This window comes from Athene noctua, chromosome 16 (genome assembly GCF_965140245.1).
Source record: "Athene noctua chromosome 16, bAthNoc1.hap1.1, whole genome shotgun sequence".
NCBI classification, from domain to species: domain Eukaryota; kingdom Metazoa; phylum Chordata; class Aves; order Strigiformes; family Strigidae; genus Athene; species Athene noctua.
The window spans coordinates 7,680,896-7,702,787 of NC_134052.1; the positions used below are offsets into that span (position 1 = coordinate 7,680,896).

At 39.6% G+C, this 21,892-nt stretch overlaps 1 protein-coding gene across 2 annotated transcripts in view; it reads left to right on the forward strand.

Moving 5' to 3' along the window:
* The first annotated feature begins 744 nt into the window (after positions 1-744).
* Positions 745-21,892, forward strand: part of ARFGEF2 (ARF guanine nucleotide exchange factor 2) — a 37,472-nt gene continuing 16,324 nt past the window's right edge. Inside the window, exons 1-20 of one of the 2 annotated variants that reach the window (XM_074919959.1) lie at positions 745-1,026; positions 8,742-8,772; positions 9,539-9,662; positions 10,381-10,527; positions 11,396-11,575; positions 12,004-12,223; positions 12,903-12,974; positions 13,261-13,409; positions 13,816-13,946; positions 14,486-14,720; positions 14,985-15,084; positions 15,311-15,450; positions 16,426-16,534; positions 17,039-17,240; positions 18,005-18,116; positions 18,692-18,897; positions 19,801-19,885; positions 19,980-20,151; positions 21,316-21,467; positions 21,651-21,779. In XM_074919959.1, coding sequence (XP_074776060.1) covers positions 888-1,026; positions 8,742-8,772; positions 9,539-9,662; positions 10,381-10,527; positions 11,396-11,575; positions 12,004-12,223; positions 12,903-12,974; positions 13,261-13,409; positions 13,816-13,946; positions 14,486-14,720; positions 14,985-15,084; positions 15,311-15,450; positions 16,426-16,534; positions 17,039-17,240; positions 18,005-18,116; positions 18,692-18,897; positions 19,801-19,885; positions 19,980-20,151; positions 21,316-21,467; positions 21,651-21,779 — 2,835 coding nt within the window. In that variant the 5' untranslated portion in view covers positions 745-887. The remainder of the gene's footprint in view (positions 1,027-8,741; positions 8,773-9,538; positions 9,663-10,380; positions 10,528-11,395; positions 11,576-12,003; positions 12,224-12,902; positions 12,975-13,260; positions 13,410-13,815; positions 13,947-14,485; positions 14,721-14,984; positions 15,085-15,310; positions 15,451-16,425; positions 16,535-17,038; positions 17,241-18,004; positions 18,117-18,691; positions 18,898-19,800; positions 19,886-19,979; positions 20,152-21,315; positions 21,468-21,650; positions 21,780-21,892) is intronic. The other variant, XM_074919960.1, reaches the window with a different exon arrangement.

Consider the following 21,892-nt stretch of genomic DNA (forward strand, 5'->3'; position numbering starts at 1 on the left):
TTTAATTTTTAGTGATTCTTCTTTATTGTATGACTTCAGGCCTTTCACATGTACTTTCTCAGTGCCTCTTTACAGGACTTGGCATGTGAAAGTTAATGGTGATAATGAAAATGTTGAGATGCTTAGATCAGAAGCATTATAAAAATGAGAATTATGAGTTCCCTTTCAGTAATTATAACAATCAATACAAATAATTGCAGCAGTAACTGTACTTGCAATTCTTACTGATACTGAAATTCGTACCTGAAATGCAACAGACCCATTTCCACTTAAGTATTTTGCGTTACAGCAAGGAATTTAGTCGGGTTTTGCCCCCAGGAAGTGTAGGGACAAGAAAAGGGGACCATTTTTTTAAAAAAAGCCGGGAGGAGTCCAACACGTGGTGTGCCGGAGCCCCCTTTCCTGGGGCCGCAGGGCAGGCCCCGCCCGCAGACACCGCACACGGACGGGCTCGCGCGCCCGCTGGTCGCCACGGCCAGCTTATCAGCGAGCCCGAAGCCCGAAGCTGCGGTCCCGGGAGGGGCGTTAACGCGGTTCAACTGCACCCAACCAGCCAGGCGCGGCGACACGCTCCCGACCGCCGCTCCCCGCACGGCCCGACCCCGGGCGCGCCGCAGGCCCCGCCCCGCAGGCCCCGCCCCCTCCGCAGGCCCCGCCCGCCGCTGCCGCTATCGGCACGGCGGAGGGGTCGGAGGCCATCGCGGGGAGGCGGGGCGGTGGTCCGAGTCACGTGACGGTGCCAATATGGCGGCGCCGTGGCGGTGGCGCGGTGGCGCCCGCTGAGGGAGGTGCGTCTCTTCCGGATGATGGGGCTGCGGTGCGGCCGCAGGCTCTGAGCGCCGGCCCCGGAGACCCCCTTCTCCGCCCCGCCGCGGGGCCACCCCGCCATGCAGCCCCCGGCCCGCGAGCAGGACGCCCGCACCAAGAGCATGTTTGTGTCGCGGGCCCTGGAGAAGATCCTGGCGGAGAAGGAGGCGAAGCGGCCCCCGCACGGACAGCTGCGGAGAGCCTGCCAGGTGGCGCTGGGTGAGTCCGCCCGGCCCGGCCCGGCCCGCGGGACTCGTCGCCTGCGCCGGGCTGGGAGCCGCGACCCCTCCCCGGCCTGGGGAGGTGAGGGAGGGCACCGCTGGCGGCCGCGGGGGACGGACGTTCCTGCTCGCCCGGTGCGGCGGGGGCGGGAGGCGGTGTTACCTCCCCCTGCTCCGGGTCCTGGCCTCTGCCACGTCGGATCCCGGCCGGGTGCGATCGCGTCCCGGGTCCCCCTGCTGCGAGGCTGCCGGCCGGGTCCCCCGCTGAGCTCGGGACTTTGGAGTGGGGGGAAAGTTCCCTCTCTAGTCCGAGACGCGCACATGTGAGGGGGAACCCCCACGTACCTGTTTTATTAAGTTCTGGTCTGGACAGGAAAAAAGAGGGATTTGAGTTTGTCGCTTTAGAGCCAATTTCGAAATGAACGAAAAATTAAGATTAAAAGATTAGGTTTAATCTTTTAAACTGTGAAACGGACTGCTCAGGGTTCTTGACTTGCAGAATCTCAGATCTTCCGGGGTTAGTAATCTGACATCTCCAGTTCACGGTTGGACTTGCTGAGCACTCTTAGCAGTGTACCCAAATACATAGAATATCTGTGGTGTCTTGCAGAACTGAAAATACTTTTTGTGAGGTTGGTGAACTAATCCTGAAATCTCCTGCAAGTACAAGATGATGATACCGGTCTCTGTGTTAAAGTTCTGAAAACATGCTCTATCCCGAAGGGGGAAAAAATAAGCTGGATAAAGCAGTATAGTTCTTACAGTTGGAGTTATCTGTGGCCTTTCTTCAGAATTTGCAAAAGTAACATATCTCCTAGAGATTTGTTGCTTTGCACCAATATTTTTCCTTTAATTTGGAAGCATTTGCTGTATCTAGAACAGAAGACAGGTTGAGTATGTAAGGAAACTGGGCAGATGCAAGTTCTGTCCAATGCACTGTGAAAGCAAGCTTGAAAAATAGCTGTCATTTTTATTTTTCTTTCCACAATCTTAACTTCTAGAAATTGGTAGGAGCTAATTGTAGTAATACTATATCTAGAAAAAGGTAATAAGATAGAAGGGGTTTTTTTATTATGATTTAAAGTTGACATTGTGAACAGCAGTATAACATGTGTGCCCCAGCAGTTAGAAACTACTTTTCCTATTGCCTTTTCCTTATTTCTTCCCCAACATGCACCCAACCCATTTACAGGACTGAACCTGTTTTGCTGCTATGTAGATATATTTAGAGGGTGACAAAGGGAACTTTCTTGAAAGATTGCTAGTGAAGGTCTTTATGTTTGCTAACACATCAAAGATTATGATTTTGGGAGAGGGGTATTGTGTAATAGCCTCCATTAGCATTTGCATGTTGGATTATAACTATTCCATGTCTGTGTATTTTAAGGTACAGTCCATTTGAGGGTAGTTAATGCTTGTGATGATGGACACTTTTTTTTTGCTAAATTTGCTTGGAAAAAAAATGTCTGTGTGCTTTCCTGGACTAAAGCAGAGGTCAGCATGAATAGATAACCTTCTGTTGCCCAACTGTCCTGCCCCTAGCAGGGCTTGATTACTCTACTAAAGGATCTCTGTTCCATTTAGTGAATGTTGTTGCATCATTTTAAGTTGCCAACATGAATGTGGTTTCTTTTATTTACATGTAATTTTTTTTCCAAAAATCGGGGTTTTTTTACTAAGACTGTGATTTCAGTTTCAAAACTGTTAGTTTAATTGTCAAGCCCTGTGCAATAGTAAATCTACTCAGAAACGTGGGAAGAAGGTTACTTGCAGTCTGGGGAATTCAGACCAAACTTCATAATCTGTGCAAACTGTTAGGAAAGAAGCTTCAGTGTTTTGAATAATAATAAAAAAGTCCAGTTAACTCTCAGTAAAATTCATAAAGTTAACTTTACTCTTCTCTCAAACTGAATTAAACTGGTAATTGTTGGCTTCCTTTTTTTTCTTTTTTTCCATGTGATACTTCGAATAATCCCTTTCTACCTCTAACTAAATTCCATTTGCTGTACACTCTTATTTATGCAATGGTCTTTTTAATGGCGCCTTGAGGTATTGTACCGTTCATAAACCAGTCAACATAGGCACGGGTTATGTGTAAATGATATCTGCTCTCGGTACTAGGGAAGTCTGTGATGCAGTTTTTTTCTACGTAGAGAGGAGCTACAACCACCTAATGTAAATTAACCTGTAACTATTTCTGTAGTGTTACAGCAGTAGTGTTTCTTTTAATTACATATGTTTTCAATTTTTGTTTGGTGAGACAGAGGAACATGTTTCAAACTGTGAGAATGATGCTCTTTTACATGAGTTCTTTATTGTTTTGAATATGTTCACCTCTAGAGCACTTAAGTAAATTACTACTGAAAATTGCTGTTATTCTTAGGTGGGAGATACAGGTGTTCTTTCATTCTAATTTTAATCTGTTCTAATTTTAAAATTGTTCTTACCCTTTTCTCTCTTCATTTCCCAGTTGTATACCTTTCACTGGACTAATACTGTGCAGTTTCAAATTGCAAAGTATCTCCATGACTGTGTAGAAATGAGAAGTAACATAGGCTCAAATAGGACATAAACACCAAGTGTGGGAGAAAAGGAACAAAAACAGTTCCCGGTGGTGGTTTTGGGGGTTGGTGGGTTTTTTTTTTTGCTCTGTCCACCCCCTCCTTTGAAATATACAGTGTTAATATTGAGAAAGCAGAGTTTGAATAGATTCCTTCATTCAGTCCCTTGCTTCATCAGTAAGTGTAACGGTTGTATCCTGTACTCTTAGTACCAGTAAGCCCCAGGAGAGATTGGGAGAAATGGAGGTTTTCAAACAGAGAAGCTGTTCTGTTCTGCTTTAGAAAACTGTGTTTTTAAGAAAACTTGTTTTCAACAGACAGCTAGTGTATTGTATAAAAATAGTCACTTAATAAGCATTTACATGGAGCTCTAGGTACACCTGGTTCTTCGTAAATTTACTGAAATAATCTCTATCCTGAAAAATTTACAGCGTAACCCAGTGTGTATCACAGCAGTTCATATTGGTCTAATGTTGTGTACCTGGATCTCTCATATAAACTATTACTCTTGCCCTATTAGGACTGGTTTTAATGACATACTGTGCAGCCAGCCTGGTTATGTGACCTTTGATTGCCTAGGCATGTCCACGTACATATCTTTGAGCTTTGTAAACAACAGAATTTGGTTAGGTAGCTTGTTAATGAGTTTAAAAAAAAAAATCTCTTAAACCATGCCTTCACTTAGCAATCAGTCTAGTTGTGTGTTTAAGAAGTCTCTGGGTATAAATGACAGATGTCTAAAATGAGTTTGCTTTTCTTAGTTTAGTAGCCTCCTGGCTAGCATGTTTTGAGAATGCTGGGACAAAGAGGAGATAGTCTTGTTTCATTGTGGCAGCCTTTTCTAAAGGATTCTTTATAGATCAATAGAATCAATAAATGTGGGGAGTTGGGTTTTTTGATGTAAGTTTTTAAGGCTGTCTGAAATTAGGCAATGCAGTAACTTTACCGGCTTTGGGGGAGGGAAGCTTTTTGCTGCTGCTTAGTGTGTTTGTATTGGCACTGCTGTCCGGTGTTCTGACAAGCCATGGAAAGACATTGCTTGTGTCCTTGTGCTAACACAAGCTAGGCCATTTTCTGCACAGGAACTAGTTTGCATCCACTGACACAAACTTGACTGTACATTAACATAAGATGCATCTAATTGCAGGCAGGCAGTTATTTCCACCATGTATTTTAATATATGGTTTTCAGTACAAGCAAACTTAAACCCTCCATCTACTATGGAATGGTAGTTCTCTCAGCACAAGCTTCATCCTGCTCTTATTATGGCCAGAAGCTCTGGAAGAAATTCCTGTGAGGCCTTGCTTGTTATTCCAGTTGTGTTGCCTGGTAGGAATGCTGAAAGTCTGAGTGGACAGCACACATAGTGCCTGGAGTTGAAGATGTTTCTGACTGAAGTAGACGCAGCGTATGCCGATACGTTCTGGCCTTGAGGGCAGCAGGTAGCTCAGGTGCTGAAAGCACCAAGTGAGGAGTCACCATTGTGCTGTGATGACCAGACACGGACCAAAATTCAGACTGTTCTGCAGCTGTGAAAGGGAATTGAGCTGTGCCCCTTAATCCTGTAACTGGAAGGGGAGAGTGTGACAGTAGGTTTCTTGAAGCTGCCAGTGCCCGGTCAGGGCTTGGCAAGCTGTTCATGGCAACAGACTTCAATTAGGTAACAATTTCTGTTTCACTCACTTTTGGTGGTCAGACCACCAAATGAGCGCTTCAAATGTGGAGATTTCCAAACTGTTTTGATGCAATCAGTAGCAGAGGCATGCCTGTAACTTGGTTTTGCCTCCTCATTTATTCTTTTCTGACAGCACTATCTATTAAAGTACTCTTGTGGTGCAGATGTTTTTATATGGCTTTAGAAAAGCCTTTTTATAATAAAATTGTGGGGAACTTGGTCTGGCCTTGGTTAGATTTTTTTTTAAGTTTATGGAGTATTTCTGAGTGAATTGTCAGTGCTCTAATATGGGATACTAGTCTTTCATATTTTTCCAATGCAAGATCTAATATAGCTGTCAGTAAAGATGGGCAAGATCCTGTCTCCTTAAGGCTAAAATCTTTGTGAAGTTTCAATTCAGAAATTTTTTGCTATGCTGCTTTGCAAACAAACATTATGGGGAGAAAGTGATCTCTCTGAAAGAAAATTATTTCAGTAGGATATAGAGACTTGGAAAAAAATAGTGTTACTTGGTTACACCCTAAATGTGGAAATGAGCTCTTCTGTAGCTGAGAATAACATATCCTAACAATGAAACCTTTTTGCAATGTATTAAATTTTACAAAATAACTTTATTTTCTTGGGTGGACTCATCGCTATAATATTTCTACTGTGGTTTGAAATTTTTTTAACAAACAATTTTTCAGGTGAGGATTTCATATTTTGGAGTCTTCCCCCCCTCCAACACACCACCCCGTGCCACCCGCACCAACAAGCCTTCCCTGTCCACCTCTGACAAAATAATATGACAGAATGAAGATGGTGTGTATGACCTTCAGCTTTCCTTACACTGGCAGCCGGGTGCAGTGGAAAGAAGGATGCCTAAATTGAACTGAGACAAGTTTTGAGTAATAGCTGACCAGACTAGTGGACACTAAACAGGTTTCAATCTCAGCTCAAAGATCAAAAAAGTTAGCCTTGTGCATGAGTTCTGTAGTGGCAGCTGCTGAGGAGGATTAGCAAGTGGGTAAATGTGCAAACAAGTAAGCCCCTAAAGAAAGCTCACATTTACTGAGCTAAATCTATCAAATATATTTGGTTTTTTTTTACTGTATCTCTGATGATATTTACTTTATTGATTGGCCAGTGGGAAAAAAAAGGCAGCAATTCTTTTATATGTAAAACAGCTTTCTGTTTTACATGCTATAGAAATACCTGTGAATATTGAAAAGGTGTCTAGTCTGACTTGACCAAAACATTATCAAGTCAAGGACGCCTTTAATTTCCAGACTTAGACATATTATAATTTTTAGTGCAAGGAGGACCACTTGGCTACCTTGGGCAGTCTTTCTGCTTCGTAAAAATAAACTTAGTTCAGAGATTGGTGAGTTTCTGCAATCATTAAAAAACTGTAAGCCCTAGTTTTTCTACAGGTTGTCTGAAATACAGCATTAACTGTGTTATAGGTGACCACCCTGGCACCTTGCTGTACTTGGAATTCTGGCTATAGCTAAAATATGCCGTTGTCTGCCAAGACCTGGAGGCAGGACTAAGTGTTCTGAACGTGTAAAGATACCCAGAAAACTCCTTGTTTTAAGCAGCCAGTTCTTGCAGGCAACAGGAATACACTGCTCCAATAGTAAGACAAATCTAGGTAGGGACACGGTAAATGGGCGAGCCCTTTAGTGTATGTTCTCAATAGCTCTGTGGATCATAATTTGATGTTAAAGATGAAGAAATTAATAAAATCAAGAGCACTGAATTCAAACTTTAGCTGAATGGAACTTCTGACTAGTCATCTTGTTGATAAGCCAACTGGATACTGGAATGAAGAAAACAGTGATCCAAGAAGTGCTGTTGTGTTAAGATTTACGTTGTCTGTTTGGCATGGGAAATCTTGGGTATTTCTTAATCAACAGTCTCCGTTCTGTTGACTCTTCTTACCAATTGAAGCCTGGAATACGAGGGGATTACTATGCTGGTTTGCATTGTCACACAGCTGCAAAGTTACTTCTAATTCTGAACTCCCGGGGACTGGGGCTGTGCGCTTGACTCAGTTTATTGCCTTGCCACTGGTTTGTGCAATGCTGTCAAGTGAAAATTGTCTTTCCTTTAAATTGAGGATGGTTGATTGCTTGCATGGTGGACTTGATTAGAGAATGGTGGGCTTCTGAACAGAGCCATGATGCACTGTGGGCCTGTGACTCTTAAATTTTTTTCTGTTGTCTGTTCTTTTGTTGACTATAGGGTGGGCAGTATTACTTCAGTTCCTGTTACATCATTCCTTGCTAATGGATGTCAGGCTGACTTTCATTAATGAGATAATATGGAAGATAGAATAGCAAGTCCCAGTCCTGGATGTAGCTTATCACTCACGTAGTTATACACGTTTCCTCTGCGTTTTGTTTCCATTTTCCCTATAAAATAGGGGTGGTAATACTACAGAATAGTCATACTCTGCAAAGACTAATGCATATAATATTGAACAGTAGGACTGTGCAAAAAACCTGTAGTATGTGTTTGTTGCAGTCCTTGTTTATTAGTATGCTTTGTGTATTGATGATTTTGAGACAGAAAAAATTATTGAGGTTCACAAACAGCACTGAAATAATCTGAACTGTGAACATCTGATCCCAAACAATGGTGTCTCTTCAGAGTTGTGGAGAACAAGTATTGAGTGAATTATGCATTTCTGGTAACTTTGCAACTGAAGAAATTTTTGTAGGCCTGATAATTTGCAGGCACATAAGATAGGGTGGGATGGACAGGATTGCACGTGGTGTTACAAATTATTGGACAGTGCACGAGCACATACTGTGAAGAGTCTGGTGTAGCGCAGTTCTGGTCTGTATTGTACGTCATGGTGAGGTGTTAGAAATCCTCAGAAAGCCATACTAGGATCTTTGTGATTTGCTGCTGTATACAAGAGAAATGAGAAACGTTTTAAAAAATTTATTTACTTTCATGAAAAGCTTTCTAAAAGTATAATTTAATAAAAAAAAAAGGAGAAAAAGCTCTGCCAGCAAAATGACAGAATGCATTTAAGATGTCTTATCTCTTGGGAGTTTGTTCAGCTGATGTCATACTGGGAAGTTTTAACAAATGCAGGCTAACTAGAGTTGTAGTTAACAGGAAGGTCTGATGCATTGAACTAATGGTTTAGGCAGTGGCTTAGAGACTTTTGCAGACTTGAGCTCTCTATGATGCAGACTGACTCTTGACTAAAAATTGCATCCTATACCTGTGTTTTCTAAAGATATCTTTTGTTAAGAATGTTTGGAAAAATTACCTTTTTCATGTAGAAGTTGAGATATACCAATAAACCGTGTAACTGTCTGATCTCTGAAGCTGAAGGTATTATAGAAACGGAATACCAAATACTCAAGTGTAAGACTTCTGGTTTGAAAAAGCTTTGCTTGATTAAATTTTCCTTATTTGTGTTATTGATAATGATAACTTATGTTGGGTGTTAAACATGTCAAATTTTTTTTCTTCTAGATGAAATAAAAACGGAGCTGGAGAAGCAAAGGTAAATCAATTGCTGTAAACTGTGGCAGAAAACAGCAAGTGGAATAATTTGATAGTGGAAATGTAAAAGCATATACACATTACAGCAATGAATTTGTGAATACCCAGTTGCATGCCTTTCTGCCAAAAACGTGATATGGCCCATGTGTTCCAATTACAGAATGTTTGTGGGTATGGGTACTCAAGCCATAATTGCTTCTGAATTTCACTATGAAAAAATTGCAAAACTTCTGAAACGTGCTAGTTTTTCACTTCCTTTTACTGGGCTTAATATAGCTTGATAGGAAATCATAAAGAGCAGTAGGCTTCATCTGTTTTATAGTATATGCTCTTAGCTACCTCGATCAAGAATACCAATTTAAATCCAAATTTTAAAACACTTTTCCAGCAGTGTGCTGTAATTTAAAATGAGCCCCAAATATGTTTCTGTTTGCTTGGTGTTCCTCATATGGGCCCTGTTTAGTTAACTTGAATAATTAGATTTATCATCTAAGTTGTGTAGAAGTACTCCAGTATTTCAGGAAGTAGAACAGTGTTGGAGTGTAGTGAAGGAAGAGTTGAGTTGAAGACTATGTGAAAAAGACCAGATGAAATATTGATTTTTAAAGAAAATTGAACTTTCTTTAAGAAAGTATGTGTGAGAGAGATTTGCATTACATTTGTATGCTGCTGTGTACCATTCAGCTTTAAATTTAGAAAAGGGGGAAGTGTAGTTTGCTGTGATATACATGTTTAGAAAATTTAATAACTCTTTTTATGTGACCTAGAGAAGGCACTGCTGCTCCACCAAAAGCAAACTTCATTGAAGCAGATAAATATTTCCTTCCATTTGAACTGGCCTGCCAGTCAAAGTCTCCACGCATTGTTAGTACTTCACTGGATTGTTTACAGGTAACTCTTCTGTTTAAACTTGGACAGAGTGAAATGGAGAAACATGTGATTACAAAATCTTTTGTGCTGTTGGCATCCTTAGAGTCAAGAAATAATACTGTCCTGAGTGCACAGAGCTGTGAAGATGCTCACTATGGCTACCTAGGCACGTAAACCATGTGTAATAGCTTATTGTTGGACTTGGCTCAAAGTGCATCTTGTCAAAGCCAGAAATATGTGTGTGTGTTGTTTTATAGTGAAGCAAGCTTTTATTGAAGCTCATGAATGCTTACATTATTCAGTAAAGATGCTTCATCTGTGGTGCTCTAAAAGGAGCATTTACCATGGTGTTTCTTGTAGGGCTGATGTGATGGGAGGTCAGACTCTGGAATCTTTCTACCTTGTTCCATCTTAGATTCTTACAGAAAAAATGAATACAATTTCAGGGCAGAACCTTTCTGTTGTGAATAGGTACAATAATTGATGTTAAAAAATGTTGTCCGATTACAGTAAGGAGAAGTAATCTGTGTGGAAAAAGCTTATGTATCCACTTACTAAATCTGTTTTATCTAGATGTGCAAACAGTCCAAGTGTTTGGTAGCCAGACTATTGATGGTAGTAAATTTTTGTGTTAAAACTGGTTAAGTGAGGTATGCTGTCTAAAACCCTCTTTTTATGACACTTAACTGTGTTTTAGTTAACAGTATATGGCTGTCTAACCTGCAGTCTTTCTACCTAGAAACTCATCGCATATGGACATATCACTGGCAATGCTCCAGACAGTGGAGCTCCTGGAAAACGATTGATTGATCGAATAGTTGAAACTATTTGCAACTGCTTTCAGGGCCCTCAAACAGATGAAGGAGTACAACTGCAGATAATTAAGGTATTTTATTTGGTTTGTTTTGGTGCGATATTAATCTGATTTCTCTGTCTTTGATTTTGTAAGTGAAAAAAATTTAATGCTAAGCACTACTTAGGTCCCAGTTTCTCCATTTCTTACACTGTTAGATGTGTTGTTGAATTTCAGGAGGTTGTCACGAGGTCAGGTTTGGTATGTTAAATGTATTTCTCCTTGGTCAAGCAGAACATAAGGCAGTTTTTTATAAGTGTTTGTCATTCTACCTGGGATGAACCATGGCCTGGATACTTTATCTTGCAGGCAGGTTGATGTTCATCATCTAGGCTCAGTAATGCCCACATTCATTAGGCCAGTGAATTGCTGTCAGGCTTCAACTGAAAGCACTGTCACTGGGATGCAGTGTCATGGCCTGCTGCTCTAGCCTGTCTGCTCTCATGTCCATTTTTGCAGACACTTGCTGTATATGTTCTCAGATGCAGTAGTATCAGTGCTGTGTGTTCTGGTTCTGAAATCTACTTGGGCTAATGTAGCTGAGGTTAGAAGTTGGTAAACCTAGTAATTTAGTTTGCCAGTGTAGACCAATTGGCCCCTTCACAGAAATTAGCCACAGAATGTAACAACTGTTTTGTTTGGAGGTGGAATATCTCCTTTCGTGGAAAGCTAGTTGTGATAAAACCCTTTAACAGCTCAGGAGAGAACAGAGATATGTGGAAGTTCTGTTAAACTGTCTTTGATTTGAAATGCCGTTTCAGAGAACTAGAAGTTCTTTACAAAGTCTTACAGATATATGTGTTTCATAACAAACCCACTGGTTATTATGGAAGACCTGCATGAAGTATATTGTTGCCTGCTTGCTTAGATTTAATTTTTACTGTGTTACGGACTTTTTCAGGCACTCCTCACTGCAGTAACATCTCCGTATATAGAAATTCATGAAGGAACAATTCTTCAGACTGTTAGAACCTGTTACAACATTTATCTGGCCAGTAAAAATCTTATTAACCAGACAACTGCCAAAGCTACCCTTACACAGATGTTAAATGTCATTTTTACACGGATGGAAAATCAAGCTGTATGTAACTATTACTTTTGCTCATCTCCAATGTTTAGGCTTGACAAATGAACAGAAAACTTTTTATTATTATTTTGAATGGGTCTGTTGTTGTAGTTGAATGTCTATTGATTAGTAATTTTAAAAAAACCTGTCAGGTCTGGCACTGAAGCATACTGACTGATTAAAAATATCAACCTTATTGCTGGTAACACAATAGGTTTTCACACTATATTCTGCCAAATGGCTTTCTATAAACAAATGATGGGATACTTTTAAAATAAGCTTGAAGAGTATCTTTTTAATTTGACTGGTCAAGTGATGCTATTATCAATGTTCCTTTCTTGATAACACTTGAATTTGCAAAGGAACGTCAGTCATCATAGACATGTATTTTCCTTTATCATGTTTTGTGCCTTAGATTAACTTTTACACATTGGTTTTTCAAGATACAAGAATCCAGAGAAGTAGAAAAATCAAATCAGCAAAAATCCCAGTCGCCTGCAATTCAAGTGGTGTCCAAGTCTCCGAAGATTGGCCAGTTAAAACACAGCTATCAGGAGGGCAAACCCACTGCTCCTCTCAGTGCAGAATTAACTAACGGTGAGCCTGAGAGGGCAGAAAATGGAGACGTGAAGTTGGAGCAGGATCTGGCTCTTCCAGCATCAGGTGAACAAGAATAGGTTGTGTCTGTTGCTTTTAGTTACAGTCCTCCTATTGGAAAATGCTCTTTTAGGCTATTTTGTGCAGAAGTGATGGGGGTTGTGGCTCAAATCACACTCAGGTTTTCTCAGTGGTTATTCGGAGTACACAGGCCATCCTTAATTTGTCTACAACATTATAACTGTTGAAGAAAGGCTCATGTTTTCTCTAGAATTCTCGTACAACTATATATAGTTTATGTATATAGAATTATAATGGAATTTGACTTGATTAGGTTAATAAAGGGGAGGGAAAGGAAGAGAATAATCATAGTATGTAGGAAGTGACAGAATCGCTTTGAGGTAATTGAAGTCCTGTGATAAAAATAATGTGTATTATGAAGACCTTATCATAACCATATATTGAATCCAAATTAGAAACATAGGATATTCCAAAACTAGAAGTTCGTAACAGTTGATAAATACAAGTGACAAAATTGCTGCATTAAAAATATCAGTGCTTTGTCTTAAACAGTGGAAATAACATCAATGAGTATTTTTGTATGACTTTTTGGAAGTGGCTTTAGAGGAGAACTTCTAGAGAAAATCTGTAATTTTTAACCCTTCTGTCTCTTGTCATGCTTCTCCTTTCCACCTTCTTCCTAAATAAAAGTACTAAATTCAAAATTATCTCTGTGTTTCATTAGAGGAAACAACTGATGGAGGAAAGGAAATGGTTAAAGGCATCTTGGAAGATGTGGTCAAGTCAGCTGTAAAAGGTAGCAAAATTTTCTAAAGTAAAATAGATGTATGTGTATTGCCAAACTTTTATTCCTGTGATTATAAAAGCATGGAAGTTATTTTTTGTGACTAAGTATCTTGTCAAGAACGCCTACTATGGCAACAAAACCAGGTTGTTGTTGTCTCACACTATTCTTTTGCAGGTAGGTCAGAAGCTCTAGTTTATCAGTGCTGCTTCTGTCCCACTTGGTTGTAGAACTTCACAAAGTCATGGGATAAAAAAGCTCTGTGGGTGATTTTAATTTTCCTTTTTCCCCTTTATAGTGGCTGAAGAAAAGCAAGTAACAGAAACAGTTAAGGCTCTACCTGCTTTAGAGACTGCAGATACTGTTCTTTCTGGCTCTAGTAATGAAAACATACAAACGAACGGGATTCCAGATGATGGACAATCTGTTTCGTCCACTGATAATCTGGTAAATAACTTCACTGGATTCTAATGTATATTTAGGAAAGGAGAAATGTTTTTATCATGCCAAGTAATACAATGGGATTTTGGGGAGGGAAGGGACAGAAGCTTTAATGTATGTGTCCTGCTCATGTTCAGAAAGGAAGCAGCAAGTGCAATTTAAGTAGATACTGAAAACAACTGTTCTAAAATTGATTATGTTGTATTTTAACACAGGGTGGGGGTGGAGGGGAAGAGTCGGTCAACATGTGTGAAAAGATCCAGATCACTTGTTCCGTTCAGGTTTAGTTTATATTTTGGCAAATGTACCCTTTTTTAAAAATCTGTAGCTAATTCTCAGAGAAGCTGTTGAATCTTCCTAATTGCTCTGTTCATTTGTCTCACTGAGGATCTAATGTGTTCTTGCTCTCAAGGAAACAGATGTATCTGGACACCAAGCTGCTGCCAAATTTTCCCATGTTCTACAAAAGGATGCCTTCCTTGTGTTCAGGTCGTTGTGCAAGCTCTCAATGAAACCACTTGGTGATGGACCACCAGATCCCAAGTAATCAGACTGTATTTATTACACTGTCCTCTTCAGGTAGCTTTTGGAGACAGTTAAGTAGCTGCTGTATAGTAAAACAGGTATTCAAAATTCATCTGTCAGGCCCTTGTTTAGCTCATCCAGTTCTCTTGATGAATCTAGGATTGAAACTTGCTTCAGTTTAATAAACAGTTACACCTGAGGGTTGTTTTCTGTGTTATGTGCCTTCTATCATCAAGGCCACTTCAGCTGATAAGTATTTGTGAAGTTTTTGATAGGGGAGTGGGGGAATGCTTCTTGGTAGCACTGAGTTTCATCTGTTATTCTAGTCTAACATGTTCATACTCCTGGAAAAACCTCTAAATTAAAATTATAGATGTTGTCCAAAATCACTCACAGGCTGATTTCCACCCTTCCTGCCCCCTGCCCTCTGCCCTGAAGCTAACTAAAAGAGTAGTCATTTCTTCTTGACATGGAAGAAATGTTGTAGTGGTCATGTTGAATCCAAGTGTGTATTCAGAAATACAATGAAAATTTATTTAATGTTGAATTTCTTCTAGATCCCATGAATTGCGTTCTAAGATAGTGTCTCTCCAGCTTCTTCTCTCGGTACTGCAGAATGCTGGTCCAGTTTTCAGGACACATGAAATGTTCATCAATGCAATCAAGCAATATCTTTGTGTAGCATTATCTAAAAATGGAGTCTCTTCTGTTCCTGATGTATTTGAGCTCTCTCTTGCCATCTTTCTCACGCTGCTTTCAAATTTTAAGACCCATCTAAAAATGCAGATTGAGGTGAGAGACTTGTATCTATCATTTATATGATGCTCTAGTTCTCAAATAAAAATACTGCAATGATAAGAAGCCAACTGGGACTTAGAAGTTAATATCTTAGTTTTGATTGCTTACTAAACTAGTATATTACTACTGTATTTAAATTCTAATATGCATGAGATAATACTCTTCAAGAAAAATTACTGAATATAAATTAATCTGCGTGTTTGACACGGTTCTAATAGAGGACTTGACAATCTGAAATTTATCTCATTCATTTTGCAGGTGTTCTTCAAAGAAATCTTCCTGAATATTCTAGAAACTTCTTCAAGCTCCTTTGAACACAAATGGATGGTGATTCAGACTTTAACTAGAATTTGTGCAGGTATTTCCATTGTTGTGAAAAGTAGTCACTTACTCTGGCAGCAGATGAAAATTATTTTGAAGACAAATGCCACGTATATTGTTCAAATGTGAAAAATTGAATTTGATCTTGTAGTGCTTGGGTTAAATATCTGCATTAAGCCAATGTGCCTGCTGCAACTGGCCGACTTCTTTTAAAAACGCTAATGTACTGAGTCCTAATACTCGCACTTTCTTTTATTTTCAAGATGCCCAGTGTGTAGTGGATATTTATGTTAACTATGACTGTGACTTAAATGCTGCTAATATATTTGAACGCCTTGTAAATGATTTGTCCAAAATCGCACAGGGACGAAGTGGGCATGAGTTAGGAATGACACCTTTACAGGTAAGAAAAACAGCTTTGAAGATAAGGTACAATTTTTACTTTTTATTTTATAAATGGTGCTGTTTCTGCATCATTAGTGATACTTCCAGTGGTTTGTGTTGTCTGTAACCTACTGCTGTTACTTTCTGTCAATTAGCTAGTTTGCAATTGGATGCTGAAGCAGTACAATTAATTTACTTGGTGATTTCGTTGCATATTTGCATTGTGAGATTAGGCTTGTGGTGGGCTCTTTTGTTGGGCTGCCATGGGAGAGAGAATCACATGAGCCTTCTTCCACTGCCTTGCTCAAATGACTTTCCTTCTGGGACTTATGAACCAGCAGTACCTTCATCTTGTTTGCTTTGCACAAGGTTTTGTGCCATATCTCCAACACAAGTATTTTATTTTTAAAGTTAAACTTTCATCATCTTTCGAGGGAGAGTGGACTCACGCTTTCAATTAGAATTGTATATATGCTTGGTTTTTTTTTTAATTTTGTATTTATTTACTCCCCCCCCCCCCCCCCCCCCGTGGTCCTTTAACCAGAAAATGAAAGTAAAAGCCAGGACATGTTTGTCTGAGATTTTGAATAGAACTGTTTATTGTACAGCTGAGATAGTGACACACTGGTCTTGCTTGTGGAGAGATCTGACACTGTAGAGATTTAGCGGATGATCACAATCATTCATACAACAAAGGGCCTGCTTTTAGGATTTGGTGTGTGTTGCCCCTTGGTTGGACTCATCAGCTGTGAATAGACCATCTGCTTAAAGCAGCTGGAGTGTGTTCTGGTGTCAGTCTACTTATGGTTGCTTTTGGCCCAGATGTATTCAGCCTAAATAGTCAAAGGGCAGAAACTCTGTATAATCAATAGGTTTTCCCTGACTGATGACCTTGCTAAGATTTGAGTGGTGTGATGTAATGCCTTCTAGAAACTTGTGGATGTACTTATATTGGTTTGTGTTTTTTTGTTTTGGTGTTTGGTTTTTTTTTTAGGAACTAAGCCTGAGGAAAAAAGGACTTGAATGTTTGGTTTCTATTTTAAAATGTATGGTAGAGTGGAGCAAAGACCTTTATGTGAACCCCAATCATCAGGCTAGCTTGGGTAAGGTGGTTTCCTTACAGAAAGACTAATTTGTTTAATAAGTTTGTCCTTGTGTTTTTTCAGTGTTTAGAAGCTATTTGGAAGTGTGGATGCTAGGCTTTTACCTAATGATTTGTTTACACCAATGAAGTATTTTGCAAACAATTGTTAATGCTGTTGCAGTAATGGACTCTGGTTATTTGAACCAGACACACAGGTTCTGTTTAAGAGCTCTAGCCAGGCCATTTTCTACACTGTAAAAGGTGGCTTATGTAGAACCAGATGTGACAAATCTTGCAGTTACTAAGTTGAAGTGCAAGAATCTCTCCATAGCTGCTGCTGCTCTCTGCCTTAGTTGGATTATTTTAGAATTGCATCAGTATAGCATCTTCATGTAATGTAGACTGCCAAAAATTATACATGGTAAAACAGGAATATTGACTCATTAATTTCTACTAAAAAGTTCTATAACTAAAAGCTTTTGAATGAAAAAGATAACGTAAGTCTTGCCCTGTTCATAAATAGGTTCCTATAAACCATCTGAGCAAGAAATGGCTGAAGGTAAATGCCTTGAGAGTGGAGGGAGACGGAGTAGTGTCAGTTCCTTGGACTCCACTGTGTCGTCAGGAGTTGGAAGTGTTGGTACCCAGACTGCTGTCCCAGACGATCCTGAGCAATTTGAAGTCATCAAGCAACAAAAGGAAATAATTGAACATGGGATAGAACTGTAAGTCCAGTATGCCAGGAAAATAAACACTCAGTAGTAAAAAAATCTGTGTACAACCATATTTCTTCTTAGGGTCTTACACAGTCAAACCTGTAGGGACACTTACAAATTGATCTCAGTGCTGAAGACTCTTGCCTGCTGTTGTCAAAAGCTAACGCTGGAGGCTATTGTAGTTCAAAGGCATTCAGTAAAGTCTTAGGTGGAGCGGAGGGTGGTTTCACAGCTTTCCTTTGTGCTGGTTCAGCCACACAAGAATGAAAAGTGTATGTATACCTAGAGAGAAATTGATTTGAGCAAGCAGGCTTAATGTTGTCTTACAGCTCTTCCACCATTTGTGGTCTTTTATTGAAATACAGTTTGGAGAATTCAGTCACTGTCCAGCTATGCTTTACATTGTTTTCATTAATTTGAAGGTCTTTATGTCTGTAAACGCTACGAAAAGGTCTTGAACGGCAACATTTCTAACATTTCATGGAAATTCTCTATTTTTTAATATTTCTAAAGGGTCAGTTTTTAAGTGAGTTTTCCAGCAATAATTTCTAAGTTTATCAGCAACTGAATGAACCTTATGAGATGTAGCCTATGGTGCAATACAGTTAATGCATTTATTACATGTTCTTTGACACTTTTCTAACTAGGAAAAAAAAACGTAGAGCTACATCACAGAATCTTTGGTTTAGAAAGGCTCTGTAAAGCTAAAACTTTATAGGCTGTGATATTTTTCAGTTGTATGTCTTAATTTCCCCATGTCTTTGTCTGAACAGGTTTAATAAAAAACCAAAGAGAGGGATACAGTATCTACAGGAGCAGGGAATGCTTGGCACTACAGCAGAGGACATTGCACAGTTTTTGCACCAAGAAGAACGCCTCTGTTCTGTAAGACTATGTGCAGCCTAAGATAACTTATACTCTTGTACCCATCTTTTTCCCCTGTCTTTTGACATCTATATGCACCTACTCTTTAGTTCATATTCCATTAATAGGCAACTGAAAGTGTAAGGGTTCTAATGAAGGTTCTTAATACCAATGCTATTTTCTATTTATTTGCTGTCCCAGGCTTTTTAGTAAAGTAGCTGAAGGGATTCCCCAGAAGTGGGAGCATGTGTTTTATCTATATCCGCATTAGCAGTACGTATCTTGCCAGCAAAGGAATATCATGTACTGCAGTGGCAGAGCGTTATCTGCTGCATGTGAGATTGGGCACAGCTCAGCTTTCCTTGGCTCCTCTGTAATTCAGGTCTTGCCTTGGGGACTGAGGGAAGCAAGAATATGCAGAGTAAAGGCACTTCTAATGACACTGGTTTCTTGTCATCCCTCTAACGGTTGCTCTGCCCCCTCAGTGAAGCGTATCGGTCTTACAAAACTGGCAGCTGTGCAATTCTCGTACTATAAACTTTCTTGCAAAGCTGGCAGTTGGATTACACAGTAATAACTGTCTTTTGTGTTTTTAGACTCAAGTAGGGGAATTTCTTGGGGAAAGCAACAAGTTTAACAAGGAAGTGATGTATGCCTATGTAGACCAGCTTGATTTCTGTGGAAAAGACTTTGTCTCTGCTCTACGTATATTTCTGGAAGGTTTTCGTCTGCCAGGTGAAGCCCAGAAGATCGATAGATTAATGGAGAAGTTTGCTGCTAGATATATTGAATGCAACCAACGGTAATTCAAAACCATTGTATTGGATAAGTGCCTGAAGAATGGCTGTATTGGTTGTGACTCTCAGGGGCAAGGTGCAACTCGTACTCGGTCAGGAACTTCTACAGGCTTGTGGTGCAGAGCAGGTCTTGTTGGTGCTGAACCTCTTCAAGCAGCTAGGCAAAATGGAAACTTTTGGCTAGAAAGTATCCTGATGCTGGTATTTCATGAAATTCCAAATACTCGCTAGAAGGAATTATTGGAAGAGGAAAGCCCTAAGCATGTTAAATTGTCTCTGTATTAGCTGTTCTGTCTTTAAACAAATGTAGATCAGTCAAGTGTAAACAACAGTATTAAGCAGTAGCAATTTCTAAAATAAAAAATACATGATATAAATAGCTAATAAGATGTTGCACCTGATTTTGCCCATTAAATGTTGAACAAAATGTATGTATATTGGGGGACAGCAAGTAGGAAGTGTTGCTATTGTATCTAATGCAATAAACTAGCATTGAAGTTCAGCTGTGTGTTCAGGCTTAACTGGTTCCTATTCCTTAGTCCAGTTGGTGCATCACTGGTTTTATATAATTCTTTATGAAGCCCTGGGAGTGAAAAATAAAATGTTCTTTAGCTTTTGTAGGATTACCCAAAGAAGGATAATGTATAATCTTTTGGGAATGTATGTGAAAATTCCAGTCACTGCTGGTTTTCAACATTGTGAAGAAGACGCTTTTGTATTTTTTTCCCATTTTATTTGCATTTTAAAACACTTTGGGCCTTCATGCGTTTCTAAAGGCTAATTTTAGGCTCTGTTAGCTCTTTGGTTGAATGCATAGCACTTCTGGGTATTTTTCTTGCATGTAGAAATAGAGCTAATGGATTGAGGAATTAAGACTCTAAACCTGTTGGGTTTTTTCCCTCCCTTAGGCAAACACTATTTGCTAGTGCTGACACTGCCTATGTTTTGGCATACTCTATTATAATGCTGACTACAGACTTGCACAGTCCACAGGTAAAAATTTAAAACCCCCCAGATTTGTAGAAGTTCAAATTTCCCTGGAACTTGCATTCATAATCTGACACCCAACTTCCATTCTTTTTTACAGGTGAAAAATAAAATGACAAAGGATCAATACATTAAAATGAATCGGGGAATCAATGATAGTAAAGACCTGCCAGTAGAGTATTTATCCACCATCTATGAAGAAATAGAAGGAAAGAAAATTGCAATGAAAGAGACAAAAGAATACGCAATTACAACCAAATGTAGTAAACCAAGTAAGAAGGAACTAGAAACTGCAAAGTCCCCAGTGGTGTTCTTGAACTATTGCAGTAACTTTTGGGATGGCATAGTGGAGTTCAGATCCCTTTTTTTAAAACATCTTTGCGCCATACTGAAATTACATTTAGAGTGGCAAATATAGATATTTGGAATTAAATTGTCTCAGTTGTTATGTAAGTGCTTCTGGCACCATTGCAGGGAGGCATGGGAAACTGGATTGGGGGTGTTTTTTGAAACAGAAGCCTAGAGGGAAAACAGTAGAATAACTGAAGGTGGCACTTAATTTGCAAGTTACCTTCATGTTTTCACATGCTTGTTTTGGGTAAGGAGACAAAAAACCCGATCAGTAGCGTGTCGTAGGTTAGAGGCTGGTAAGTGCCACAGTCCTCCTGATAATGTTTGAAAAAGAGAAATCTGAGTTTGATATGATCTATAGGGTCCTGCCCTCATCTAGACCAAATGAGGACTTGTGTGTGTAGTGTGCATTAGAAACCAGCATCCCCAGCTGTACTCTGCTTTTACTTGGGATAGCTGGTATTAATTTAATTCAATTTAGTGAATTCTGAATCTACAGCATAGTGGTTTTTCAGTGTTTTCCATGCTATTTTTAAGTTTCCTAGGTCAAAATAGGAATGAAGTTGACTTGCTTGAAAACTGAAGTTGCAGCCTTTAGTATAAGGATAAAGAAACACTATGTTATGGATCAAGTTGGTAAGGGCTAGTTTTGTTTTGATGATGTCAGCCTAAGAAGATGAAGGATTTTTCATCCATTTTTGCAGGCAGAGTGACTTAATAGAGTATGCTTCTCTGGCTTCCAATGATTAAGTCATTACATGTGACAAAGGGCTGAATTAGTTATTTTGTACAGAATAAAGTCTTGAGTTGGGGTGTGGGTTTTAGTGCTGGAGTTCCTTGCTTGCAACCTTTGACAACCTTCTGAATTCTAACAGTCTGAAAGATTTTTATCTTTAGATTTATTTTAGAATCATAGAATGGTTGGAAGGGGCCTTAAAGGTCATCTAGTTCCAACCCACCCGCCATGAGCAGGGACATTTAATCTGCCAATACCTTTATTTAACATTCTGTTATGCTCACTGCGAAGACGTGGAATATACTTTTATAAAAAAGAAACCAGTGCAACTGTGTGGTGTTCCCCTTAGATGTAGCTAATGAGAAGCAGCGGAGGTTGTTGTACAACTTGGAGATGGAACAAATGGCTAAAACAGCTAAAGCCCTCATGGAGGCAGTAAGCCACGCAAAGGCTCCTTTTACTAGTGCCACTCATCTGGATCATGTCAGACCCATGTTCAAAGTGAGTATGGAGTTCTTATTGTCTCTTGCTAAGAATTTTAAACATGGAAAGAAAGCAGAAAATTACTTTGAAGAGTTAGGTAATGCAGCAGCTGGACTCTTTAGGTATATTTGGTTTTGGTTACCTAGTATTTTGGGCTAAAATATTAATAGGCTTCTGAACTTAGTTTCTTCCTTTTTTTAGCTTGTATGGACTCCACTGCTGGCAGCTTACAGTGTTGGCTTGCAGAACTGTGATGACACAGAAGTTGCATCCCTTTGTTTGGAAGGAATACGATGTGCAATTAGAATAGCCTGTATCTTTGGAATGCAGGTTTGTATAAGACTTAGAATGGAACTTCCTAAGGGCAGTGTAGGCTCTGAGAGGGAGATGAAGAATTACAAGGAACTTACACATAGCATAGAAAATCAGGTGTCTCATCTACT